Genomic DNA, 27,202 nt, shown 5'->3' on the forward strand with positions numbered 1-27,202 from the left:
ATGAACAAACAAATGAATGGCTTCGACTGGTGTTGAACCACTAACGTCTTGCTTATCAGTCAATCACAATATATAGCTGTGCTAAATGTAATAATTCATCACCGTATACAAATAAGTACCTACTCTACTAAATAAAATAATGTTCCGGGTAACCACCACTGATTACAAAATAATGTATTTGGTAACTATTACTAGAATTTTTGCTAGGTTAATAGTAAATATTGTTCTCTTATTGGCAATTATAAAGTTTTAAATTGCAAAATATCAAACAATTTCAAGTGGTCCCGTCTACTACGTTTTTAGGTTACTTAATTTTGAAAAAAATTTCATGAAAACCATACTTTTAGAAACTTTAACAACTTTTTTTTGTTTTAAGACAACAACATATTCTGAAATTTGGATGTTTAAGTGCAACCAACACATATTAAAGTTTTAAATTTTACAGACAGTTACAGTAGGACAAGCCGTAGTATATGATAGCCCAATTTTCAAACTACTTAAGGTAGGGTCACACATGACAAATATTTGACGAAAGAGACGGAACCATTAAATAAAATACATTCAAACTCTTTTATTTATTTCAAAAACTTATTTTACTTAGGTTGATTCAAAACAAAAAATTTAGTTTTATTTTATTTGAAGCTGTTTGATCTTACAAAACACTTGTAAGAGTAAACACGTCAAACAAATTTGTGGTTGTGCTTTTTTGAGGAAATATTTGCCATGTGTAACCCTACCTTTAGTAGAACATGAATTTCACCAAGACCACAAAAAGAACCTAGTTTTTGACTTGGGGCTTCCAATTTTTTTATTCTTTTAAATTTCGAAAAACTCAAGATTTTATTCACGATTTAAATTTTTGTAAAAATCAAGAATATTTTATGAGCTGTAAACTTAAATACTCGTAATTTATGAACCTGAAGTCGGATTGCATTATTATTAAATATCTCCCTGTTGAATCTTGGAAAATTTATTTTGTGGAGAACATTTCCAAAAGTGCATTTGCATCGTAAATTTTAAAAAAATATTTGTTTTAATTTAATCTTAATTCAATAAAATCTGACATCAGCTTCAAAAGATATATAAATTAAAAAACTTAAAGAACTATTCCGATATTATATATGTAGTTTAGGTGTAAACATAATCCAAATCATGTAATTTTTGGGGTTAAAGCTTATTTGAATTTTACGCCATTTGTGCAGTAAAGATTTTTCCTTAAAAAAAGTTTGACAGCTGACAGTTTAGATTTATTTCAAAAACAATGTAAGGTTGGCGGCTACAATAAACACAGCAAACATAGTCAAAATAGAATTCATTTCTTTTGGAAGGAGTATTTTTTTTGAGTGAAGCTAGTCGCAATGTCCATGAGCAGTATGGTACATCGAAAAGTGTCCCAATTTTAAATATATAAAAGCTTAGTTAAATATGAAGAAAATAGCAATATTTGATATGGTTTTTAGACACAGAAAAATAATTTGACGGAAATCGGTTGTGATTATACAAATTTTACGGGCTGCGTGACATGTGGCACCCTCTTGTGGAAACCACATGTCTTCCACGTTAATAGCAACCCATTTACGCATTAAGAATTCTGTTATTATCGAACAAAAATATGCTCCAATGATGCATCTAGTAAAAAAACCCACATAATACGTAGTTATCTTTGGTTGCATTTGTTTTTGGACAATTATTAATCAAGCCAGAAAATCTCAGAAATCACTCATGATCACTCTTGGAACTGCGGCGCACAGTGATTTATTTAATGTGACTGCATCTCATAATTGATTTTTGCAAATGATTGAAATTAACCATAAAACAAGTTCTATTGTAAAGATAAGATGTCAAGCAATAATTATTGCAGAAATTATAATTATTATGTCATCAGAAGTATTCAAAAATGGCGACAGAACACTTTTCTTTCGACTTTAAAGATTTAGTGAGTTAAAATTATACCATATTCAAAGGCGTATTTTTGTCTTATGATTGTTATACCTTGTTGGAAAGGGTATCTTGTCCAGATTCTATCGTTGTAATGAGTTTTGCATATATTGTTAGCAGATTTAAAATTTATTCATTTAAAATGTATCATGTTTTTTGGCTTAACCACGCAACTTTGACTAGGATTTTAATTATTGGGGCCGTTTTCCGCCGATATAGTTTTAACATAGAATTAACGTTTGACTTATTATCTAAAAGAGATATGAAAATTAGCTGCCTGTTTGTGCCCATAAACAAATGGCATGCAAAAATTTTGAGCAACTCAGAAATTTAAAAAAAGCAATTATCAACTTTTTTTGATTTTAGTTGCTTTTCATGGCAAGTTGCTTTCACCATGAGCGGCAAGGGTATATATAAGTTTGTCATTCCGTTTGTAATTTCTACATTTTTCATTTGCGACCCCACAAAGTATATATATTCTGAATCGTTAAAGATAGCGGAGTCGATATAGCCATGTCCGTCTGTCCGTCTGTGTGTTGAAATCAACTTTCTGAAGCCCCCAAATAACTTACATACACGAGTGATACATCAATATCTCCGAAATTCTTCCGGCTCGGTTGCTAATTAAAATCGAGAAAATCGGTCCACAAATGGCTGAGATATAAAAAACCAGGACAACTTCGATTTTTGACCTATTTTTGACCCATATCTGGATTACTAAATCATTAATATAGACAATATGGATATCTAATGATAGATATGTCAAAGACCTGTGCAACGATGTATATAAACCATAATAAGTTGGACCTACAATGGGTCAAAATCGAAAAAAAATATTTTTTAACCCGAATTTTTTTTTTCACTAAATATTAAAAAAAAATTTTAAAACTAAAAAAAAACTTTTTTTAAAATTAAAAAAAAAATTTAAAAAAAATTAAAATTTAAAAAAAAAAATTTTAAAAACAATCGAAAAAACAACTGGAAAAAAAATTAAATTTTGTTTACCTAAAAATGTTTAAAATTTTTATATTAAAGTATATTTTGGTGAAGGGTATATAAAATTCGTCACAGCCGAATATAGCTCTCTTGCTTGTTTTTTATTCAACTTTTCATTAACAGCTTTTATAATATTTTCTCTCTCAACGCATATGAATAAAAAAAACAAAAAACCAAGCATAAAAAGAAATGTTTGTACAATTTTAAATTTATATGGTAAATTTTTTCGAAAAAGTTTAATAACTTTTGCAAATATAAATCGATTTTAACAAGTAAAGTCTCATTTTTGTCTATGTATAATTATCTTTAAAACACTGTAAAAAAATAGGTTTTTATGGGAGAAATTAAAATAACTGTTGCTGAATTTGAAAAATTACGATAAAAAAATGAGAAACTTTTTATAAAAACTTTCATAATTTCATGAAATATGCAGACATTTATGAAAGACCAATTCGATGCCTCTCCATAATTGTTTAAAATTTTGAATTCGGTCTAAAAATATGTGAGTTAGAGGTACTATAGTACTCTTACTTTTATATAAAAACTCAAAAAAAAATCAAAAAATAAATTTTTAACCGTTCATAACTTTTTTTTTAATAATTCGATTTTTATGATAAAAAATCCATATTTAAAGCCTAAAGTTCCACCTATTCAAAAAAATATTACAAAAATCCTCATTCATTCAAAAGTTACAGATTTTTTATCCGAAAATGACCAAAATTGTCCACTGTGCGGCGCCAAACTTTCATTATTTTTTAAATATTGTTCAACAAAGAAATCTCATCGTTCTTTTGTATAGTACTCTCATGTAGTACTCCAATTACGGACAGATTCCACCGAAGTTTACTATTATTTCTGCTTTCAATACATATCCCAGCAGTTCTGTGTGTGTGTCCCGATCATTTACTGGTTTTATTATTAGCTACGTGACTAGATATGTTAAAAATGTGGACGTCCTAATCAATTGACTGTACATAAATTTCAATGAGACTATCTGATAGCAGGTCCAATTAGTCAGTCTAAAGACTGTACATTAGAGTGACAGCCGATTTTTTTTTTAGATTTCAAAGAGTGCCGGGTGGAATATTGTGACACTAGGCCTAAATGTTAAGTGCTGAAAATTTGAGCCAAATCGGGCAACGATTTCTGGTTTTTGGCGAATGAGTCCAATTTCCTTACTGTTATAAATTTTAAGTAAAACCTATTCATAATATTATAGTCCTTGTAATTTTAAATATGTTCTGAAAGTTAAAAATTTTTCATAAAAAATTTTTTGAATCGTGAAGGTCAAATGCCAAATTTTTCAATATTTGGAATTTCTAATGAAAAGATAGCGAAATGTTACATATTTTTGGGCCGATTTTCATGAAACTTGAGGAAAATATAACATAAAGTCCAGAATTTAAAATAACAGCACAAAAATGGAAATTAACCCTTAGCAGCACTTGGGGTCCAAATTATTCTCAACTTTTAAAATCAAGAAAAACACAACCAATTTGACCCCAAGTCCTCTTAAAGGTTAAAATAAAATGGAGTTTTGAAACAGCCGTTAAAAAAAATTATTTTTTTTGGCCATACCTGCGAATAGGTTAACGGTATCCTACGAAGACAAAAACTCATATACAAGTAAATATGGACATATTTTAAGTAAAAATGACCTTTTATTTTAATTTTTCTCGAAATATCTAAATTTTGTTTCTAAATTTTTTGTTCAAGTGGTCTGAAACACGGTAATGCTCTGGCGAATTTGTAATAACTTTAACATTTTTTAATAAAATTTTGTCATTTATATCTCATTACAACGATAATTACGTACATATTTCGATTCTTTTGCATTCAATTGCAAAAGTATTTATTTAGTAGCAAATTTTTTTCAAAAACTGAAAAATTTGCATTTTTCTCAAATTTTGGCGATAATACAGTTTTTGGGTCATTTTGAACCAAAGGAGATACAGGGTTAATTTCCAAAACTTTTTTTTAATGTAATATTCATTAATATAAATTAATCTGCATATTTCTAGAAAACAATGCAGAAAGTTAACGAGTTTCACCTATTTATTCCATATTAACAGTAAAATTTTGCATATGTCTGAACTTTGACCTCGATGCGCGTCCAGAAATCGTTGCCCGATTTGGCTCAAATTTTCAGCACTTAACATTTAGGCCTAGTGTCACAATATTCCACCCGGCACTCTTCAAAATTTTAACAAAAATTTTTTTCCATACAACTGATTGTCACTCTACTGTACATAACAGTTATAAAAATACAGTCAGGGATCTCAGGTACATATTAATTACAGATATAACCGGTTATGTGTAAACATTCTTTCTACAGCTATATGCTTAGAACAATGGTACTAATCTTTAATATACCAGCTATTTAAAATATGATAGGCAAATAGTATACGAATAAAAGCTTCTAATTTGTGTGTTTCTCAATGGTATACGAACTATTATTCTAATAATTTAGTAATACATAATCTGCAAGTTATGCTAGGAACCATATTATACTTAGTAGGTGAGTAAATGTTAGTTGACATGATAATAAAATATTTGTAGCAAGTAAAATAACCTGCCTCTAAATTCATAAATTAATTTAACAGGACATAAAGAGACAGTAAAGTGTCACGACAACAATTGTAGTAAGTAAAATATCAAATGTAAATACATATATTTAAAATCTACTTCACTTTTGTCTGCTAAAAGTTAATCAAATACGATTGAGCATCTTTATAATAATTGGCGTAAGTATAGTAATCTAGTATCTAAACTAAAATATAAAATTCTTTTCAAAGTCGCTATTAAGGGCCAGTAATGTGTAAATTGTTATTGGTGGTTGCAATAACTTATTAAATATAAATATAATTAGAATTTTGGAATGACCTCAGATATTACCAAATTTGTTCTTAAAGTGGTCTTACATACTCTATAATTATTATGTTTTAATCTTTTGAGTTTTGTTATGTGTTTTTGTCAGTTTTAATCTTAAATCTATTTACTTTGCAATTTTGTTAGAAACAATTAATTTCAATTAAACGAATTATTTAACTATGGGTAATTCCATGAATATGTCAGCTACGACTGAAACTGTTTTCAAGACGAGTAGAATAGGAAAAAACACTAACATTTTATTATATGAAGGTATTTAGAGCTTATTACAACTTTTGAAAAGCTCGATATCACGGAAATGCCCATATGTATGTTTGTATGTACAAGGACACGCGTCCTTCAGCGTCCTTTCGCCCTTTGTTTTGGTTAGATAGTTAATCTTTCAACCATTATCAAACTAACTAGGCTTACAATGTTCTGTGAACTAAATAAAAAATTTAAATATTTTTTATTACTTTAGCTGCCTTTCAAGAGAAAATTCTAAAAAAAATAAATGATTTTCTTTTCTTCTGCAATACAAGGAAATATTAAATTATGTGCCTCTTAATTTTGAAGTCATAAATTTTATGTGAAACGCCTTTTTTTCACAGAACAAGTACTTTTTCTTAAATAACACTACTACTTTTTACTAAAACCAGTATGTACCAGTACGTACGACAACTAAGTACGTTAAATAGATGTATGTGAATATAATTTTCTTTTGTATTGCTTTTGACAACCATAAAGTACATAATAAAACATTTTTAAATATATACTTTCCCCAAAAAAAAAATAAAAATTAAAATGAAGGGAAGAAGTAAAATACACTTCATATAGAAAATATTTACAAAACCAACATTATTTTTGTTGGTACGAGCACGAGTATCTTTTCCATGTACTTATGAAGTGCTCTTGTAAGGCAACCCTAAGAATGTCCTTGAGACATTTTTCAAATATGGTCATTTTGAGTGTTTATGTTTTTTTTCTCTTTACTTTTTTGAAGAGTGTTGCAGTAGTTGGGGTTTCATTTATGTTTTTTACATGTTTAAATATCATGTTTTATTTTTTGAACGTTTATTTTCTTTTATATTGTACAAAGTTTCTTAAGAAAATGTATAGTTATGATTTGGACAAGTTAAAGAAAAGATGAATAGAAAGAATACATGATATTATACTTGAAATCAAACTGATTTTGTTTGGTTATTTCACTTAAACAATACATGTGCCATTTTACTGTTTGTCATGATTTACAATTGGTATTTTCATTGTGGAGTGGGAATTTTTTTTTTGTATTTAAAGATGTTGAATGTGGTTCATAAAGTAACCAATTTTTTTTAACTTTAACATTTGAAAGAAAATTTATATCTTCTATAAATTAATTGGGTTTTTAAAGCATTATATTCCAAATGAATCTATTTCTCTTTTCAAATCATCAAAATGTTGATAGTGCCGTAAAGTAGAATCCAACCTTAATTTCCATCTCATAATAAAATTACAATGAATAGTGGTAAATATGTGTGTGAAGTTACAAAATCGTTGGTTAAGGAAATGTCTTACATATTGAAATTACAATGAAAAAAATATAAATTTTTATTTGTATCATAACACTATAGGTTAAATGACTACTTTTTCTGTGCTAAATTTATAACGACTACAAAATCATGGTATTCAAACCAAAACCTTAAAGAATTTCGAAAGTAAGAATAATTCTATTAAAAAAATGGAATTTAACCCACTAACGACCAAAAATTTAAATGGGTTAATTTTTCATCAATTATGCAAACTTAATACATTAATTTATTTTAATTATACTAAAACTTTTAGTAATTGCTTAAATCTAATTCATTTTGTAAATTTAAATCAATAAGGTCCTCTTCGCTTTCATTAATTACATTGTCTTGGTGGCTAAAGTGAAATTCTTCCATGGGTTCACTGCAACATAACAGTTGAATTACTTCTGGCAGAAGTGTGGAACGTTTCCGGTTTTGTTAGCGCCTATCTAAAAATGATGTGTAAATTAATGGATCTGAGGTACAGCTTAATATTAATATTAATTCGGAGCTTAAAAAATATGTCTTCTCCGCTTCCATTACAATGTCTTTTTGCATCTAAAAATTTTTCAGCAATATGAAGTAAAATAGATTGCACAGAAATTTTGGCAAGAGTCTCATTTGCTTTTAAAATTTCAATAATTTATATTCGTGAGTGATTTTCGGAAGTGGGTTATATGGGAGCTATGACCAATTATGGACCGATCGTCATGAAATTAGGTCGTGTGATTATTTTCTTTATAAGAGTTGAATTTTCTGTTGAATTTTATGTGTATTCCAAAATTTTTAAGTGATTTATGAACGTTAAATTTATTTTCGGAAGCGGGTATTATATGGGAGCTATGACTAATTAAGGACCGATCATCATAAAATTAGCTGACATGAAAATTTATTTTGAGCAAAATTTGTGTAGACACCTATATAAATTAAACATTTATGACCGATAAAGTCCAATTTCTGGAGGACATTTGTGTGGGGGCTAGGTGGTATAATGGACCGATTTCCCTCAATTTAAATAGGCTTCGTCATTGGGCCGAAAAATTTGTATGTACCATATTAAGGTGGGTGTTAGACTAATATTCTTGGACATTACAAACATCTGCACAAACGCATTATACCCTCCCTACTATGGTGGTGTAGGGTATAACAAATTTATTGTTTTTGTTATATGCTTCTGCACTTCATCTGAAAATATGTTTACTTCAATTTTGTCCACTACATGTTTGAAAACGGCATACAAATTTTCTTTTTTTGAATTTTCGTTAAGCAAAATTTCAAATAATAACCTAAAAAAGTTAGTATTATTCGAAAGCGGCTAAAAATGGCTATTATAAGTAAATGAAAATTGGTTTATAACATTTCAATATATGCATTTCTGATTTCATTTAATCTGCCGAACTTTGCCGAAATTTTAAAAGCTTCCACGAAGTTACATTTTGAAAGCAATTGCAGCACTTTTAAAGTTATGTTCAAAAAGTGGATTTATTTCAAGCAAGTTAAACAATTTTATCACATTTTTTAACAAAAAACATTACTTACTTACTTAGTTTATTGTTCTCCATTTTCACTTTCTTGTTTATAACTCGCGAAATTATTTAAACATGCAATTGAAAATTTGAAAGCAATACAGGCTTTTCAACAAAATTTATTATGTAATTACGACGCAATGTCTTTGACTGCGTGTTGTCAAATGGAATTTAGTATTTCCAAAAACAAAAAGCTGACTTAGTTAATTTGGAGTATTGGTTACAAAATGGCATTAAAAAAAGTGCACAGTTTTGGTAGCCGTTTAACCTATAGTGCATAATAATGAATTTTTGGTATTTTAAAAAATCTCTAAACAATATGTTGGTGATAAAAAATAACTTTAATTTTTATTATTTTCTCTAAATATGAATGTAAAAAGTTACATGTGCATGCGACTCTGACGTCACGAGAATGTTCACCATGTTGGTTACATTTTTTAAATGAGTCATAGTGGCTTTTGTCCCAAAATGTTGTATATGTGGCCGAAGCAGACACATTTGCAAATGTAGCACATGAGTAAACATGTGAATGGCTACATGTATTTTACTACCAAAAGGCATGTGACATATGTACGTTCTTCACGTGTGGGCATGTGAAAAAGCCACATATGTTTGTGGCTTTCTAGTACACGGCAATTTTCTGTAGTATTGATTAAAATGTCGAAAAGAAAGTGGGCTGCTATTGCTATTTTGGCCATGCATATTTTAGACGAAGAAGACGATGGCGAATATGGCAAAGACGAAGCAGGTGCATGGTGTTTGGACGGAAATTTAGTTGAGAAAAACGCAATACATTTACGTTAACACCCCCCCTTAATTTTGCCAAATTGACCATGTAAGTGGCGCGCAGCGATGATAATTTTTTTCCTCATTTACATCCGCACCATCAACTCCTAGCTCATCCACGACACTTCGCCATCCGTCAGTTGTATTCTAGTGAAGCAAAACCCCAGAAACCACGATGCTGCTCTACAGACGCAATTAAACGATTGATTTCATCGTCGGTCCATATGTGCATAATTTTTGTTGTGTTGATTTTCAAAAATAAAAATAAAATAAACGTAAAAATTAAACAAACCAAATGCCAAACAAATTTATTCAATACAAACAACAATATATCGATACATGCGGCAAATGTTGTATCAAAAATTCTTGCTTTTACATATTTTGTGACACCTACATGCGCATGTAAAAATATTTAAAATGTCAAAATTCACATGTAACAGGGTAGTACACGTTTTGTATGGGAATGGCATGCCGCACTGTGGTTCCAAATCAAAATATAGGTGAACAAAATTATAAAAATCGGTATCTTCGGAATTTGGAAAAAATAAGTTTTTTCGGATGCTGACAATCTGCTCTCCTCCAATACAAAAAGGGTTTTCAATTGGACATTTCGTTTTCTCGACAGAAGCGCCAGAAGTTCAAAAAATTTTGAATCACATTTTGGTTAATTTTTTTAATATTTTACTGCTTTACTAAATTACATATGTATATCTCAATTGTTTTATCACATAAAAATTCATACTTACAAATTTAGATAAACATTGAAAAAAGGTTTAAGGCAATTTTTTCAATTAATTTTGTAAATGATTTGATTTAACAAAAATTTAATCATTCAATGTTTTAATGATTAAATTTTATTAATTAACTTTAAAATTAATTCATTAATTAACTTTATTAATTAACTTTAGAATAATTTCAGTTTAAACAAAGGCTTTGGAATGAATCTAAAAAGTTAAATATTAGGAATGGATTTATGGAATGAATGGACATTTTGTAATTACGGATTAAGATTTTAGTGAATTATGCTCAAATTTTATTAATTAATTCGAAGCTGTGATATTTAATAATTAGGAAATTTGTATGAAATTTGGCAAAAATATTCCTAATTTAGAGTATCATTATATAATTCGGGAATAGCCGGGTACCCGGGAATGTAGAAAAAAATTTCCCAATTTCCGGGAATCAAAAAAAGTCGGGAAATTAAAAACCCTAATCTAGACCCTACTGTAACTTGAAAAAAAGTTTATATCGATCTTTTAAACATTTTTTTTGGAATCGGAGACACCAATTCTATATAAAAAGAGCACCAAATAGTTTTGTAAACCTAGATTTTGATTTGGAACCACAGTGTGCCGTTAGCATAAAAATTCTTATATCTAACTCGTTTGTTGGAATTTCTGTGTTATTTTTGTATTTTGTCAGAAATTGTTTTGTTCATTTAATTGTTTGACACCGCAGTGGTTTCAATTGCAATAAAAGTGGTATTCTGAATCTTCAAAACTACTGTTCCGATTACAAAATGATGTATGAACGAATCATGGAGGAGGACATAGAATTTAAGAAAATTAAATTTGTTACCACTTTGATGGGATGCAAGTTAGGTGTCAAATTGGACCACCTCTGGTTAGGAAAACTTTGAAATAAGTTCTATAAATATCTAACACATGAATTCATTTCCCAATCATAGTAGCTTCACCAGCTGTTACAGGCCTGGTTTATATAACAAAATTTAGAAACAAAACACATTATTTAATCTCGTCAAACAAGTTTATTTTCGTTTATAGAATAGATGTTTACATAAAATATAGTTTAAGCATCCTCTTCAGCATTTAAAATGGCCTTGAAGCTAAATGGTTGGAAGGCATAGCCCAAACCTTCATAGAATTTGCTCATAAATTCGACCCTATTAGATAAATAAAAGAAAATGCAAATATTAATACAAATTTAAATTCAAATTAAAAATTTTAAAATAAAACTTACCAGTGCAAACGTAAAGTGTGCAAGAAGGCAGAAAGTCCTTCAATCAATACCAAGATACCAATTGTCAGTACAGCCCAAAAAGCGAAAATGAAGAAAAGCATTACAGAGCCAACATAGCTGGGTACAATGAAACCCATGTGCATTACCATGTTCCATAAAACCTCAGATAATTCTAAAAAAAATATGTAAAATTTTATAAAAAGTTATGTTTAATAGAAAAATATAAGATCTTGAAAAATACTTACGGGCATGAGCCAGAGACAAAGCCCACAAACGCAAGTAGGAGGCTGTATGAGAAATAGTACTCAATACATATTCAATAGTGTGAATGGCCTGTTGTATAAATATTTCACTCATCGGTTCATTCTCATGATCATGTCCTCCATGACCGCCAGCAGCTTCAGCAGATGTTGAGGGCTTGACTTGTATATCACCGTTCATTTCTATGTCACCATTCACATGGACAGGGGCTGCTGCAGCAGCTTTGCGTTTCATCATAAAGTACAAGGGCTTACCCAGCAACATCCAGGGTATGCAAATGACAGCAATTACTACAAACACCGTTTGCAATAAATCTTGACCCTCAAACATATACTCCTTGCAACCTTCTAAAGGTTTTTGATGTTTAAACAACATCATGTTGATGAAAAGAATCAATATAGATGGAGCACAGCCAGGAGTTAATGGTTGTTCGTCAGTGGTTGCTGAATATTTAACAAATTTAAAGAACATCATAAAAACCATGTAGCCAAATAATAAGGCCAGGAAAACAACTTGTGGTATAAAGTCCATGAAAATGTTAACAGCCTTTTTAAAGTACGAGTAATTGACCAGCGACATTATAACGCCAAAGATCATGTGAATGACTCCAAAAATAATGGACAGTTTCATTTTGTATGTGTTTAAGAAAATTATCTTATTATCTGCCAACTGCCATATGGGATCCAATCCAACGGGATAAACACCGTCAACATGATATTCTGGATTCAATTGTAAATACGTATTATTTAACACGGTGGTAGTGTTATAACGCACCTTCCAGTTGGAACTGAAGATATTCATTGATTTCGAAAATACATCATTGTAAATGAATCCCGTGTACATGGAAAACAGACCCATTAACAATATAATATAGCGGCCGCCGAAGAATATGTTGAAGATTTCACCCTTGATTTTACGCAGTTTATCCTCTTTCAATACCATGTATAATGCAAACAAAAACAAGATAAAGCCATGACCCAAATCGCCAAACATCACAGCAAACAAGAAGGGGAAAGTAATGCAAGTATACAAAGCTGGATTGGCTTCTCTGTACGAAGCCACACCATAGGAATCAATCAAATTTTGGAAGCCATTGGTAAATTTGTTAGTTCTTGTAAAAGTTGGCGGCTGTTCGTTGGACTCAATTACATTCAAAAATGATGGTATAGTACTTTCAACAGCCTTTGAGCCTACAGCCAAAGCATTCTGCACCACAGGCAAATCTTTGGTGGGTACCCATCCTTCACCAATTAAACACTTGTTACTAACATCCATATTGAACATATTCAGTGTATGATAAATGGCTTTCATTTTCTTAATCATAATACTCCAAGTGGGTACATTGCGTGCAGCAGCCACCAAAACGCGGTTGCGATGGTCGGCAGTACTATTCAAGACCATCTTCAAGTCTTCCAATCTTGTGCAGACATCCTTAATCATTTCTTCACGTTCATTATGGGCACTGGGACATGGGTACACAGAAGCATGGAAAGCTTGACAGATTTTCTTTATTCTCTGCTTCAGCTGTTCACCTTGAAAGAAAGCCACAAACACTGTCTTCAAAACAGGATGACCTGTTTCGGGATCCTTTACCATGCCGCTTAAATCGCTGCGTTTAATGAAGATATTGCCACGACCAATGCGCCATAACATACGCTCAAAAGCAAAGAACTTTTCTAGTTTTATAACACCAGCCACAAAGCCCAATTGACCTCTGGGTTGATTGGGATCCAATGGATCAATATGACGATTGCTATCCAAATTCATTCTTTCCTCATCGGAAAAGAAACTGACCGTATTCTCCAAAACCTGTTTCAATTCTGTCATGTCTAGGAAATTGGTATCCAAGTTAATACCATTGTTGCTAAGTTCTCTTAGCTCAGTTTCTATTGACTCCAATTTAGCTTCCAAATCGATAATTTCACGTGGATTTGGTGCCGCTGGCTCATTGTCTTCATCCAAAGCTGGCAAAGAAATCTCATCTTTACGCAGTTCATTTTCAATGTAACGTATTCTGCGTTCCAATTCATCGCAACGTCTTACTTCAGAAACGAATTTTCGATGAAAAGCATTCACATCCGTATTAAGCTGAAAGTGTATTAATGTATTTGTTAAAAACATGGAGAATTATTTTCATTTGTATAACTTACATCACGAAACTGTACACAACCTCTTTCACCCAACTCGGCCACAGATGCATAGGCAGCTTCTGGTTGTATAAACATTTGGCACAGGGCCATTTCTTCGCTTCGGAACATGTCACCCATGTTGCTGGTGTTTATTAATTAAACTAAAAGAAAGCAGAAATTTTAAATTAAAAATTTAACAGGTTTAATTTAATACTTTTTAAACCTAATAATATTCGTAAAATAGAACATGGTTTTCAACATATGTACGTATTTTCAACTTCGTCATAATAATTTTATGATAACAGTTTTTATTTGAATGTTTATATCTTTGTATACGAAAATAATTATTGGCGCTTACGACTAAGTGGTTGTCATAATAATCCAAATCATTATATAAATCAAATAGTTTATGAAATAGCAAAATGTTGGTAATTGGTTTCAAATAAAAATAACAAAAAGTATAAATAAATATTAATCGATAAAAAATAATACATGTATGTAGAAAAATTATCTATCAGATATTTAAATCCGAAAGTAAAATTTTAAAAAAGAAATATTATTTATTTTTGCCAATATAGTGAATTTTCGGCTTTCATAAATATTCAAAAAATATGCAACCAAAATCAAAGTAATTTCCATATAAACGCTTATTATTCTCCTAAACATTTTGATATCGACAAACCGAAAAACCGGTTTTCTAAAAAATGCTAATTTTCGGTTAATCGACAAACCGGTTTTTTAAGAAGTCGGTATTTTATAAACATTAAATGCTATACTCACGATGTCCAAATAAAGCACGACTAACGAAATACACAAGAGTTTAAAACCAGAAATTCGGTCATTTTGAACCGTTTTTTTAAGAGAAGACAAAATCCAATTAACTAACATGAAAAAATTTTAATGAAATCATTAAAATTTCAATAACTTTTTTCGTAATTTTCGGAAGTGTGCCTTATGGACCTATAATTGAGCCATGATGGACCTATAATTTTAAAATTAGGCCGCGCTATTTATTTCTATATGAAACTTATTCTTGTAAATGTAATTGTATATTTTTAAGAGATTTATGCACGTTAAAGTGATTTTAAAAAGTTGGCCTTAAGTGGGACTTATTAGGGTGCTATGACCATTTATTCTCCGATCGTCATCAAATTATGTCGTGTAATTTATAACTTTATGAAACTTATTGCTGTTGAATTTTTTGTGGATACCAAAATTGTTTAGATATTTATGTCGTTAAAGTGATTTTGGTCTTATGTGGGAACTATTTTCAACTATGGATCGTTCCAAATATGCTTGGCCAGCTAGACGATCGGACGAACATAGTTTAATCGACTCAAGAACTGAGTCGATTGGTATTCTTCAAAGTGTGTGGATGTTCGTTGGGCGCTAGAAACATCAAAACGCAAAATTGTAAGAGATATATAGCTGATACAGCTCCACAGGGTGAGTCGTGCCCCACTGTGCTTTGACATGAATATAACTCTGAACGGCTCTGCATCAAGTTACTGTTAAATATGACATCACATTACAAGCGGTGTAAAGTTTGTATATTATTAGATTAGTAAGCTTGAGAAAGGATTAAAATTGTTTATGTTTTTCTCGTATTATACTGTTGCATTTTGTGCTATGCAAACAAAGTAAACTAGTTTTTTGCCAAAATTTTAACGAAAAACGAAATATAAACTCAGAAATTTATTATCATTTCGAGGGAGCCCCGATAGATCAGTCGATAGTATGCTGGACTATTAATCTGAGGGTTGCGGGTGCTATTCCCGTCAGAGACTCTGGGTGTATCTGCAGGCAAGCAAAACGTTTTGTTTGTTTAAAAAAAATAAAAAACGTTGCTACATTGGCTATCGCGATCGACTTAAGTATAATCTAACAACAGAGTAAAAACGATATAAATAAAGAAAAGAAAATATGTTAAGTTCACAAAAAAAATACAAAATTGCAAATGAGTCAATTCAAAAAAGTACTTTAAAGTCACCAAACTCTTCTAAAAACTGAGATTATTTATCATTATAAATCATACCAAATAAGTAATAACGACATTCACAGGTTTCAAAAATGTAAGAACGTTTTTTGTGTCTCCAGTCCGACTTTATATTTTTTAACGGGTTTGGAATGAAAATTAATCCCAGCAAAAAATGGTGGTTCCTCGGAAGCAGGTTTGTAAGGCAGAGAGCACTTGTATACTGCTACCACTTCGCATGAAAGATTACATGATTTTTATATGGAATTCCTCGCGTAGAGGCTCTGCATAAGGAATCCAAAATAAGCATATTTCACAGCTTTAAAATTAACCTAATTTCATCGAATTAAATATGTGCAAACAATTGTGCACATAGATTTTAGAGCTGCTGAGAAGCAATAAAATCTTACAGACCCAGTGATTGAATAACAAGAAGCGCTGATTTTTTCTAAGTTCTTCACCACCTATGCGAATAACTTAATGTATGCCTTCCAAAATCATTTTTGTAATTCAATAATTTTAGGATGCAATTAATGTAGCAGTAGAAGATGCAGTAATCATATTTATTGCTTCCAAATCCGAAATATTTTTTGCTGGGATTACGCTTTGAAATGACGTACATGTTTTGATACACTTGTAAGTTATAAGTATTGTTTTTGTTAAGAATAAAAAAAAACTAAATTTATCATCTTTTGTGATTTTAGACGCTTTTATTGTATAAAAGAAATTTGGTTCTTCAGAAATTTGGTTCTTAATTATTCAAATTGGATGAAAACTGTAAAAGTTATTAAACTTTTCATTAACATCTTTTTTAGTATTTCTCCCCAGTGCATATCTATAAAAAAAACAAAAATTATAAAAAATGTTTGTAAATTTGTTTGAATTTTTATAGAAAAATTTAATAACTTTTGCAAATATAAACCGATTTTAACAGATAATATCTCGTTTTTTTCTATATAAAATTGTATTTAAAACACTGTGCAAAGAAAAACAGATTATCATAGAAAAAAAGTAAAATAACTATTGATGAATTTAATAAATTACGAAAAAAAAAATAAAAAGCGAAACTGTTTTTAAAATCTACAACATTTTTTGGAATATATATTTTATGCATACATTTTATGAAGGCTTAATTATGTGCCTCTCCATAATTGTTTAAAATTGGTTTAAAAATGCGTGAGTTAGAGGTTCTAAAACACCAACCTACCCTAAAACAGGTTTTTATAAATAACTCAAAATGTTTAGGGTGTTTCAAAATCTTTGAAAACGGTTTTAGTATGTCATCATCTAGGCCCACTTATCTAAGTCGCTTTTCAAGTTCTGACAGGAAGTACTACTTTGTAGTAGAGTGTTATTAATCAAGTAAATTTAGAATTTCTGACAAACGATTCAAATTAACCGACTTAGTTTATTATCGAAATGTTCTCTATCAGATCTTTCATTTTTTGTATACTCTTTTATAACTTAATAATCAATATAATAAACTGCAAACAATATAAGTAAACAAAACTACAATATATTAAATATACATTAAATTTTAATGATATTATCATCAACTACTTTTTTTATTTATTATAAATATACGCCACATGAGCTATAGAAAAAATTGATTATTTTGTAATGACCATCACAGATATTCTGAAATACAAAAACACATTTTTATACACATAAACATTAAATATTCTTATTGTATTGAAACAGTCTCAGCAATTGTATTTGTACAATGTGATGAATGGTAAAAGATAAGATATGAATACTTGAAAAGCGTGTTTAAAGTGTTTACGCTTTAAGTGTGTTGAGAATTTCTATAGACGATATTTTATACAGATAGCTACACATTAATTTAGGGTATATTAGGTTATGTGGGAAGAATGAACAAACAAATTTTCAACATTTTTTCACTAATAAATAAAAAATAAAATTAAAAAATTAGTACAATTTTGTTCACTAATAACTTAACCCTTTCAGAGTCAAAAATAATTTAGGTTGAGCTAAAAGTTTTAAAAAGAAATATTTATGATTTGAATACGCTGAATCCGGGAAAAATTAAATTTTTTGTATTTGGTTTTCTTTGTCTGTCTTTTATTTAAAACAAAAAAAATTAAAACTAACTGCATTTTATTATACAGTAAAAGCGCATAGAAACAGAGTATGTTATAATGTCGAATATATTCGACAAAAACACTGAAAGGGTTAAAAGAAAAAAAAGAAAAAGTTAAAAAAGCAATTTTCAAAAAAAAAAAAAATAATTAGAATTTTTAAAAACAATTTTTAATATTTAAAATTTTAATTTTAAAGTATAATTTGGTGAAGGGTATATAAGATTCGGCATAGCTCTCTTGTTATAATATATATGGTCAAAAACTGCCAAATCGGTGAAATAGAATAATTTTTTCATTATTTTTAAAATAATTTATTTCATAAATAAATGTCTGTATCACTAAATTTAATTAAAAAAAAAATCTTTTAAATATGCAGTACAGGGTATCATATAGTCAAGCTTGACCGACTATACTTTCTTACTAGTTAAAAGTTTATTGTAATCTTTCATGATATCTGAAGTATTTTTGAGCTTAAATAAAAGAATCTCCATTGAAAAAATTTATTTATTTATAATGATTGAGAAACATTTCAAAAATAATTTATAATATCTCTTAACTTTTTATATTTATGTACATAGTACAATCCCACAAAAGTCTTTGAATATTCATTTAATTGTATTGAAATTCATTTAATTTGACAACTTAAACAAAAAACTTATAAAAGCCTTAAATGGTATTAAAGTAATGATAAATGGTGGGAATATTTTTATAGAAAATAACAAATGTGTTATCAATTATTTTCAACACCTTGCCAATTGTTAAATATCTTTAATCAATCATATGAATAATTTTATTAGCAATCATTATAATTATAAAGTGTTTTATTTTTCACTTAATTGTTGTTTAAGCGTAAACAGATACTAACTGTTACAGTTTGAGCCTAAAATATTTGTTTAATTTTTTCTCTCTCTCTCTCTTTCTCACATGATCAATCACGTGCTTTACGTCACACAACATTTTAACTTTGAAATACAATCCAAATAATCAATTATGATAATGTTATCGTTATCGTGTTATTTTTCAAGCTCACCCAACCCAATAATTTCCTAATCATTGTGATAAGGATTAATCAAATCTTCACTGTGTTGTTTGTGTTTTAGCTTATAAAGTAAACATTTCGAAAATTGCATTTTTATTGCCATTTAATAGTGGTAAACATTTCAATAAATTCTACATTATGTATGAGATTTATATGAGTAAAAAGTATTAAATAATAAATTATTTTAATATGTAATAAATTATGAGTTATTTTTGTTAGCTAAACTCGTGGAAGTGATAAATTTTGAAAAAAATTAATTTTCAGCTAAAATGATGAGTAATATTTTTTGTTTATAGAAATAAGTATTCGAGATAAAGGAAACATATGGGGGATTTCATGTCAAGTGAAACAACTTTTGAAATCGATGTCTTCCGATTGATTTACACCAAGGCTAGTTCTATTGGCAAGTAATTCAGACACAGTTTTTCAAAAAGACCGGTGGAGAACTCTCTGAGTTAGAGGGGTCAAAATTGTTCTTAGCAAAATTCTTCCCAATATTTTAGATAGCTATTCAATCTGTCGAAAAAAAATTGTATAAAAATATAAATTTTTTTCCGAAACCAAAAATTTTTTGACTTTTTTCAAAATGGACCTTTTTTCTCAAAAAAAAAAACTTAGATATTTTCCTTGAAGATCCTTGTGATCGCTTAGTGCCATGTAATATCCATCATAATAAATATTTTGTAACTGAAGACATACAATTTCTTTTTGCTCAAAAGAAAGCGATTCCTTTAAGAGGTTTTTGGTCGCTTAGTGGGATTAGAATGGGATATCTATTAAAAATTACAGAATTTATTAGAGGTAAACCATTTAAATAGAATATGAAAATTTCATTAGAACCGAATCCAGTTTTCGACTATATATTAACTATTTAATTTAGACATTTCTCTCCACACAGACAATTCAAATAGTACTTAGAAATAATTTTGTTAAAACTTTTTTGTCTTAAAAAGTATTTTTTTTGGAACTAGCTTATTGTTGATCTAAATTTCAAATACCTTAATTCTAGAACGTGTAACTTGATTTGGCTCCAATAGAAATCTGATTAACAAAATCTCTTTTTTACCCCTTGACAATTACAATTCCTATATAATAAAGCAATGTTTTTTTTACTATTTTCCATTGCATTATCAATTATATACGTTTGATTTGTAAAACTCAAATAAATTCATACATTTTTGTAAAAACAAACATTATTATATTAATAATACCATAGATGGGGGTAGTGCACTAATTTTGCAGTTTGCACTAATACTTAGTGATAGTGCAAAATTAGTGCAATCATTTTGTTCATATTTAGTGATGAGTTGAAAAGTATCAGCCTCACTAAACATTAGTGATAGTGAGTTAAAAAATTTTGCACTCAAAATTAAATTAGTTGATTTAAAAAAATGCAATCATCAGTTTATTGCAACTTTTTTGTATGCACTAATTTGAGTGCAACTTCAAATTGTGCACTAAATTTTTAAGTTCAAAATGGTTTAAGTTTATTCCTGTACACTAATTTAAAACTTAAGACTAATATTTCATTAAAAATAACAAAAAATATTTAAAATTTTTATTTTTCGAATTTGGATTCAACAATTTCATGACTACTCATTTTTGAAAATTTAGTGATAGTATGTTTAATGCAGCTTTTTTTGATTGCAGGTTAAAATTTTGCACTAATTAATTATAGTGCAGATTTTTGCACTAAATCTTCGTTTAGTGATAGTTAAAAAATTATCACTATCACTATTTTTTTGTAGTGCTAGTTAAGAAATAAGCATTATCACTAAAGCTGATAAAAAATAGTGCAAACTAAATTTTTTGCAATTTTAGTGAGTGATAGTGCAATGCTGATTTCAATCAACATTTAGTGCACTACCCCCAACTATGAATAATACTAGAGAGTTCGAATAAGGACAATTGTATATCTAAGTTAATATTCATTACTATTGTTTATTGTAGTTTAAATATAAGGTTTTTAGCATTCAATAAACGAAAAAAAATAAAAAAAAAAATCTGATAGCTTTGAAAAATTTAATGATATCCACATACGGCTATACGGATATTATTATGCTAATATCCGTAGAAAATATAAGGCAACTATAGACAATTAAAAATAAATATATCCGAAATTTGAAAGTCTAATTTGTTGTGTTATATGTTTGTGCTAAATTATTTATAGACAAATTTAAGATAATAATGAGTGTTAAAAAATAATATCACGGGACCATGTGAAATGTCATATGATACCTATTATTCAGCTATCTGTAAATCAATCACATGGTTTACGTAGACAAACATACCGCCGGATGCAATATGCGGAAATTTTCCAAAAATAAAAACTAGTCTTTAATCTATAAACTGTTAGACTTAAATAAAAAATATTTACTCGAGATACCCCACTTTGAGAACACATTCCCCCCTTACCTTTGGCCAGTATATTCACAATCGTTTAGAATTTAAAGATTTATTTACACTTTTTTTTTGAAATTCCTACATGTTGATATTTTTATTTTGCACTTTTTAGATTTTCGTTGCTCCGAAGGTCTAAAATTATTCATTGTTACCTAATAATTAAGTTTGGGGTCCCACTAACAATATCTTTCAAAAAATTAAATGATAAATAAAACAATTACTGTTTATTGCATTGTATTTAATTTATCCATAGAAAAAAATTTAATTTTCTAACATTGATAACAAAACTTAATCACAAGAATTGATTAATCGATTAATCAGCACTTGTGATTAACCAAAACTGTGATTAATCAATTAATTTGAATTTTTATTTTTCAGATTTGAATATTTTTGTTCAGAAAAATTTAGGAGAAAAAAAAACAAAAAATAAATTTTAGGAAAAAAAACACAAAATAAACAAATAAATTTACAATTATTCTGCCTAATATACATTTCGCTCATTTACTGCAACAACGTCATAATTCAAAAAAATTCGTTTCGAGAAAAACGACTTTGAATGTTTTATGACATTTTACTTTTTCTTAAATAAATTTTCAACAAATCATGGGATTTTTGAAATAAGACCTGATTTAAATAGTAGATACTAATATCTTTCTAATCTGTATTGAACCCAAATTTTTCCTTTCAAATATACGAGAAAACATGAAATTTCATTTTGATGTTTACAACAAAAAAACACTCTCATACAAAAAACTGATAAAACTATATGAAAGACTAAATAACGGCGCATATTTTGTATTACTCAGTTCAAAACACTCGGATTTTGAGTTATGACGTCGTTGCAGCAAATGAGCGATATTATTCATTGCTTTGAACAATCAAAATCAAAATTATTCAATTAATTATCAATATGGGTAACCAAAATGTTTGATTATTCGAATAATCGATTAATTAGAAAATTGATTAATCAGGATGTTATTTTAATTGATTAATTGAACATATATAATATAAACAAACTTAAACCGTTTTATTGTTATAAATAATAATATCCTAAAATCACTTTAATAGTTCCTTTAAGAATATACAATTTCAATTAGATTCAATTAGATTATTAAATCTGTGACTGAAAAATTTGAGTTGAATGACAAAAATTTGGTTATTTCAACCATAATGATACTGGCTATCTGTGAATATCCTAAAATCACTTTAATAGTTCCTTTAAGAATATACAATTTCAATTAGATTCAATTAGATTATTAAATCTGTGACTGAAAAATTTGAGTTGAATGAAAAAATTTGGTTATTTCAAACATAATGATACTGGCTATCTGTTGCTAGAACCGAAAAAATTATATTCGTAGAATGGAATCATTCGAATACCATAAAATTTGTTCATCGTAACTAATCTGAATATTGTAACTTTAAGAAGAAAACGTATAAAGAAATTTCCATGTATGTACAATGTACATATATTGGATCTAAATAATTTCAGATAACATTAACTGTTGTTATTAAAACACTTTAAAAATTAACAAATTCTACAATAATGGTTACTAACCAAAAATAATGCTGCCGCCATAAAAATAATATCAATATTGTACTTAGCAGTTCAATAATTCAAGGTTTATTAACGTACTCTACCTAACATTATTTCAAAAGTTATTAACTAGTTTAAATTATATTATGCAGGCATATAATATTAAAATAATTTAAACAATTTTAAGGGTCAAAACAATTTGCTATGTAATATTTTTGTTCCATAAAATATAGAAACTAGTAGTTCACTTAATTCACTAATTTATATAATTTATTTTAGTTTAGATCTCAAAAATGTTATTTGACTCTTTAAGTTAGTCATATTTATAGTTCATATGCTAAACTATTTTTAAGTTATCTATCGTATTTTTAACTATATTTATAGTTGTTTTAGTTTCATTTATAGTTGGTCTATCGAAATTTTTCCTCTGTTTTTAAAATAATTTGTAAAGTGTTTTTGAATGCCACATTAATGATAAGATTGAGTTTTAAACTTATCTTCTCATATGATCAAATGTGCTAATCAATAAATGTTGACAAAACACTTTACTGCAACTAATTTCGACATGTTTAGATTTGAGGGAAACTGTGTTTGTTCTAAATTTTCTATTAAATAATTACTTTTATGAATAAAGATAAATTACACTGTGCTACAGTAAAATATTAATTAATTGCTGCCAAGTTTTGAATGTTTTGAGAAAAATACTCAACTTCGGGCCTATAAACTAGACTAGTTCACTTGGCAAGTACGTATATAAAACTCTTAATTTTGTAGCACAGTGTTGTTAATAAAATTAAACTGTATGAGATATGACGAAAACACATTAGTGTGCTTTAAATATAGTTTTGATAACCTACAATTGTGCAAACGTAAATATTAGTTAGGAGCAAAGATATATTTCGAAATAAATCTGATATCATCTGAAATATGAAGGAACAAATTATCACAATTAGTTTATACTTAATAAATATATTACTTTATAAACAGCTTCTCGCAAAATCTCTAATTTATTGAAAGATGCTGCTTTCAAATATAATTAAAATAGCTTTCAGTTAATTCACATTCATGATTTTAATACTTTTATCTTTAAACGATCACTTCAAAACATATCGATCCTGAACCCTGAAAATAGCTTATGTGCTAAATACAAAACATTACAATAGATGTTTGAGATCACTTGAATTTGTACTTCAATGTAAACAAAAACTGAATATGTACTTAAGGTAAAATAGCTTTTGTTCTGAATTCGTAATGCTACACCGAGTTCCTTTTTAAACATAATATAAATAATATTTTCGCAGTCACCCAGCAGTTTGAAAAGTGCCAATTGGAAACTTAACACTACCTACATATGTTACTACTTGTACAACAAAACGGTTTGCTGTGACAGCTTAAGTGGTAGCTAAATGGTTATCATTCGCACTAAATTTCGCCAGCGTATTCAATAACAAACAGTAGTCCGATTTTCGCCTTAAGCTTTTGAAAATAAATTCAAGTAAAATAAAATCCTCTAAAATATACCACTTCGATTACCATTTTTATGCTAAATGTGGCCATTGGTATTTTGGTACTCACTGATGATGCAGAATATACAAAAATTGAGAGGAGACTTGCATCGAATTCTAAATAAGAAATAGAGAGCAGTATATATAAGAGCTCTGTGGTTTAGTGATAAACGCATTTATGAGTTTAACCCCGCTCTCTGATACAATTAGTTTTTCTCCATATTCTCTTAAATGCTGGAGTTAGTACTATTGAATTTAATAGTGAAGTGTTATTCAGAGTGTGTCAATCGACTACCTGAAATGACATCCCCATGTTAAATTCACCATTCAATAACGTTATGTGTGGGTTAAAAATTCCCCAGTAGTAGTTTTCAGTAGCTAAATACTTAACAGAAATGTTTAAAACTATGATGTGGTAGTTAATTCCTAAAATATTATTATGCGTTAGTGTTGATGGTTGTGACGCCAAAAAGTATTTGTCTAACACCCATATTACAATATACCGATTGACGCAGAAAGCTGGCTGTCCATGCAAACCTAGATCTCAAAGTAAAGGACGCAATTTTAAGATATTTCAATGAAATATGTTACACACATAGAAATGGTTGAAATAGGTTCATTGTTTTACTATTCTCTCGGTCATAAATATTTAATTTATATACTTAGGGTGGGTCGATTTTATTCACGAAAAATCGTATAGCAGAAACGCAATCTACCGAAAATTCGACCCGGCCTAATATACATACTTATATACGGAAGTCACATCACGTCATAAAAGAGCAGTCCATGATTAGTCATACCTACCATATAAGGACTATTACCGAAAATCACTTTAATGAGCATAAATCTAATAAAAATGTTGGTATACAAATAAAATTCAACAAAAATTAGTTTTATATCGATCGGTCCATCATAGGTCATTGCTCCCATATACGGACCACACATTAAATAGCTAAAAGTCCAAGAATCTTTATTATGTTTAACGGCAAACGAATTTTAAATCGCTGAACGCCCTATTTATTTCTGAAATATTTCGGTATTTTGTGACTATTAAAAAATCGGAAAAAATTTTTATTTTAAAAGATTCAGGGCCTGGCTCACTAATTGCGAACGAACATTTTCTTTCTTATTTTATATTGAAAACAACAAATAAATTTTAATTTTTTTTATTGTTTTCAATATAAAATAAAAAATAAGCGTTTAGTGAGCCAGGCTCTATGTAGGGTACTAAGGTCGCCCGACTATACTGTCATACATTCTTAAGTTTCTCTTTGTTAAATATTAACACACATAGACAATTCACTAGATGCTATAATTATAAAAAACCTGACTTACGCCACTTTCAAAATAAACAGTTCATATATTTTCATACATACATGCACTTCTTTCAATTTAGAATTTATATTATCTTATGTTTTCAAATAATTTTTTTTCAAATATCAACAAATTCCGTGTATAGTGCAGACACACAAAGTCCAACAGCTGCGTTGTGTTAAAAATTAATTAACACCTTTTTTTCCATCAAAATGTGTCGAACGTGTTTAATTGAGATGTTAACATAATTTATTTTTATTTACTTTATACATATTTTTCCATTGTCAATTATTTCATTTTTAATGTTTAAACAATTTATTTAAATAAAAATTTCAATTACCGTTTGTAATTAAAACAAATAAACACCAATTATACTTAAATTTTTCAGCGACCGTACCGTATTTGTTATTTATAACAATCTCTTTTACGTTTTTAACGTTATTTTGGCAATTTTAAGAACGGTACGACCTGCTACTGGGCCTGCAAACATCTAAACTGTTTTCTCAATTGGAAATTAATAGAAATAAATACCACCAATTGTGTTTTTCTTCTTTTATTTTTCATTATTATTTTTTTTGATAATAATTATTGTGTTAATCTAGAATGTATAAAAAAAACACACACACACACTCCGTAATGTAACATTAACAATTGCAAAACCAATACACTTTTTCAATATTTCGTTTCGGTTTTTTTTATCAGAAATAGAAACGCAACAACAGTAATACAAACAAATTTAATTGTTAATTGTTATCAATGGAAATTTCAATGACCCAGCTCCATTGGGTGTTTGGTGGTTTGTTACATTTCATTTTTACTTTGGCGTTAATTGTTGGTATATCTGGCTGTTATTCTTGTTGCTGTTATTATTTTCTTATCACAAAAAGAATTTTTATTTTTCTGACGAAGAAAAGTCTACAAGCACTTAAAGATTAACAATGATTTGTCATGTGCTAAATTATGACCGAACTTTCGAAATACACACAAATATATTCGTATAATCGAATAACATTTATTTTTTTAAAGAATATTGACATTATCATTATTGTATGTCTCGAACTAAATTGGGTTTTTTAGGTAATTTGTTATTATATTTTAACTTACATACATATCTAAAGATAAGTACATAAAGTTTAGGGATTTTGCACATATTATTATTTCACTATTAACTTGGAAAAGGGAATTTTAATTTTACGTGAAGTTTTTAAAAAAGTCATGTGCAGTGTTTTCCTAATTAATATTTAATAGAATAAAATATAAAATTAGCAAAATAAAGGTTTTTCTATTGGTTTT

At 28.6% G+C, this 27,202-nt stretch overlaps 1 protein-coding gene across 1 annotated transcript; it reads right to left on the reverse strand.

Moving 5' to 3' along the window:
* Positions 1-11,409: 11,409 nt before the first annotated feature.
* Positions 11,410-26,409, reverse strand: Vha100-5 (Vacuolar H[+] ATPase 100kD subunit 5). The gene is made up of 5 exons (XM_065499637.1): positions 26,250-26,409; positions 14,056-14,195; positions 11,890-13,993; positions 11,645-11,816; positions 11,410-11,567 (listed from the first exon to the last, which is right to left on the reverse strand). Exons 2-5 carry the CDS (start codon positions 14,170-14,172, stop codon positions 11,474-11,476), a joined length of 2,487 nt encoding a protein of 828 aa, XP_065355709.1. The 5' UTR covers positions 14,173-14,195; positions 26,250-26,409; the 3' UTR covers positions 11,410-11,473.
* Between the last annotated feature and the right edge of the window lie 793 nt (positions 26,410-27,202).

This window comes from Calliphora vicina, chromosome 2, assembly GCF_958450345.1.
Source record: "Calliphora vicina chromosome 2, idCalVici1.1, whole genome shotgun sequence".
Lineage (NCBI taxonomy): Eukaryota > Metazoa > Arthropoda > Insecta > Diptera > Calliphoridae > Calliphora > Calliphora vicina.

Bases quoted from the DNA above. Each gene is read 5' to 3' on its own strand.
- Vha100-5 (XM_065499637.1), bottom strand. From the start codon at position 14,172: ATGGGTGACATGTTCCGAAGCGAAGAAATGGCCCTGTGCCAAATGTTT. The intron at 13,994-14,055 runs GTAAGTTATACA...ATACACTTTCAG, and splicing joins GTTGTGTACAGTTTCGTGAT to CTTAATACGGATGTGAATGC. The intron at 11,568-11,644 runs GTAAGTTTTATT...TTTATCTAATAG, and splicing joins CACACTTTACGTTTGCACTG to GGTCGAATTTATGAGCAAAT.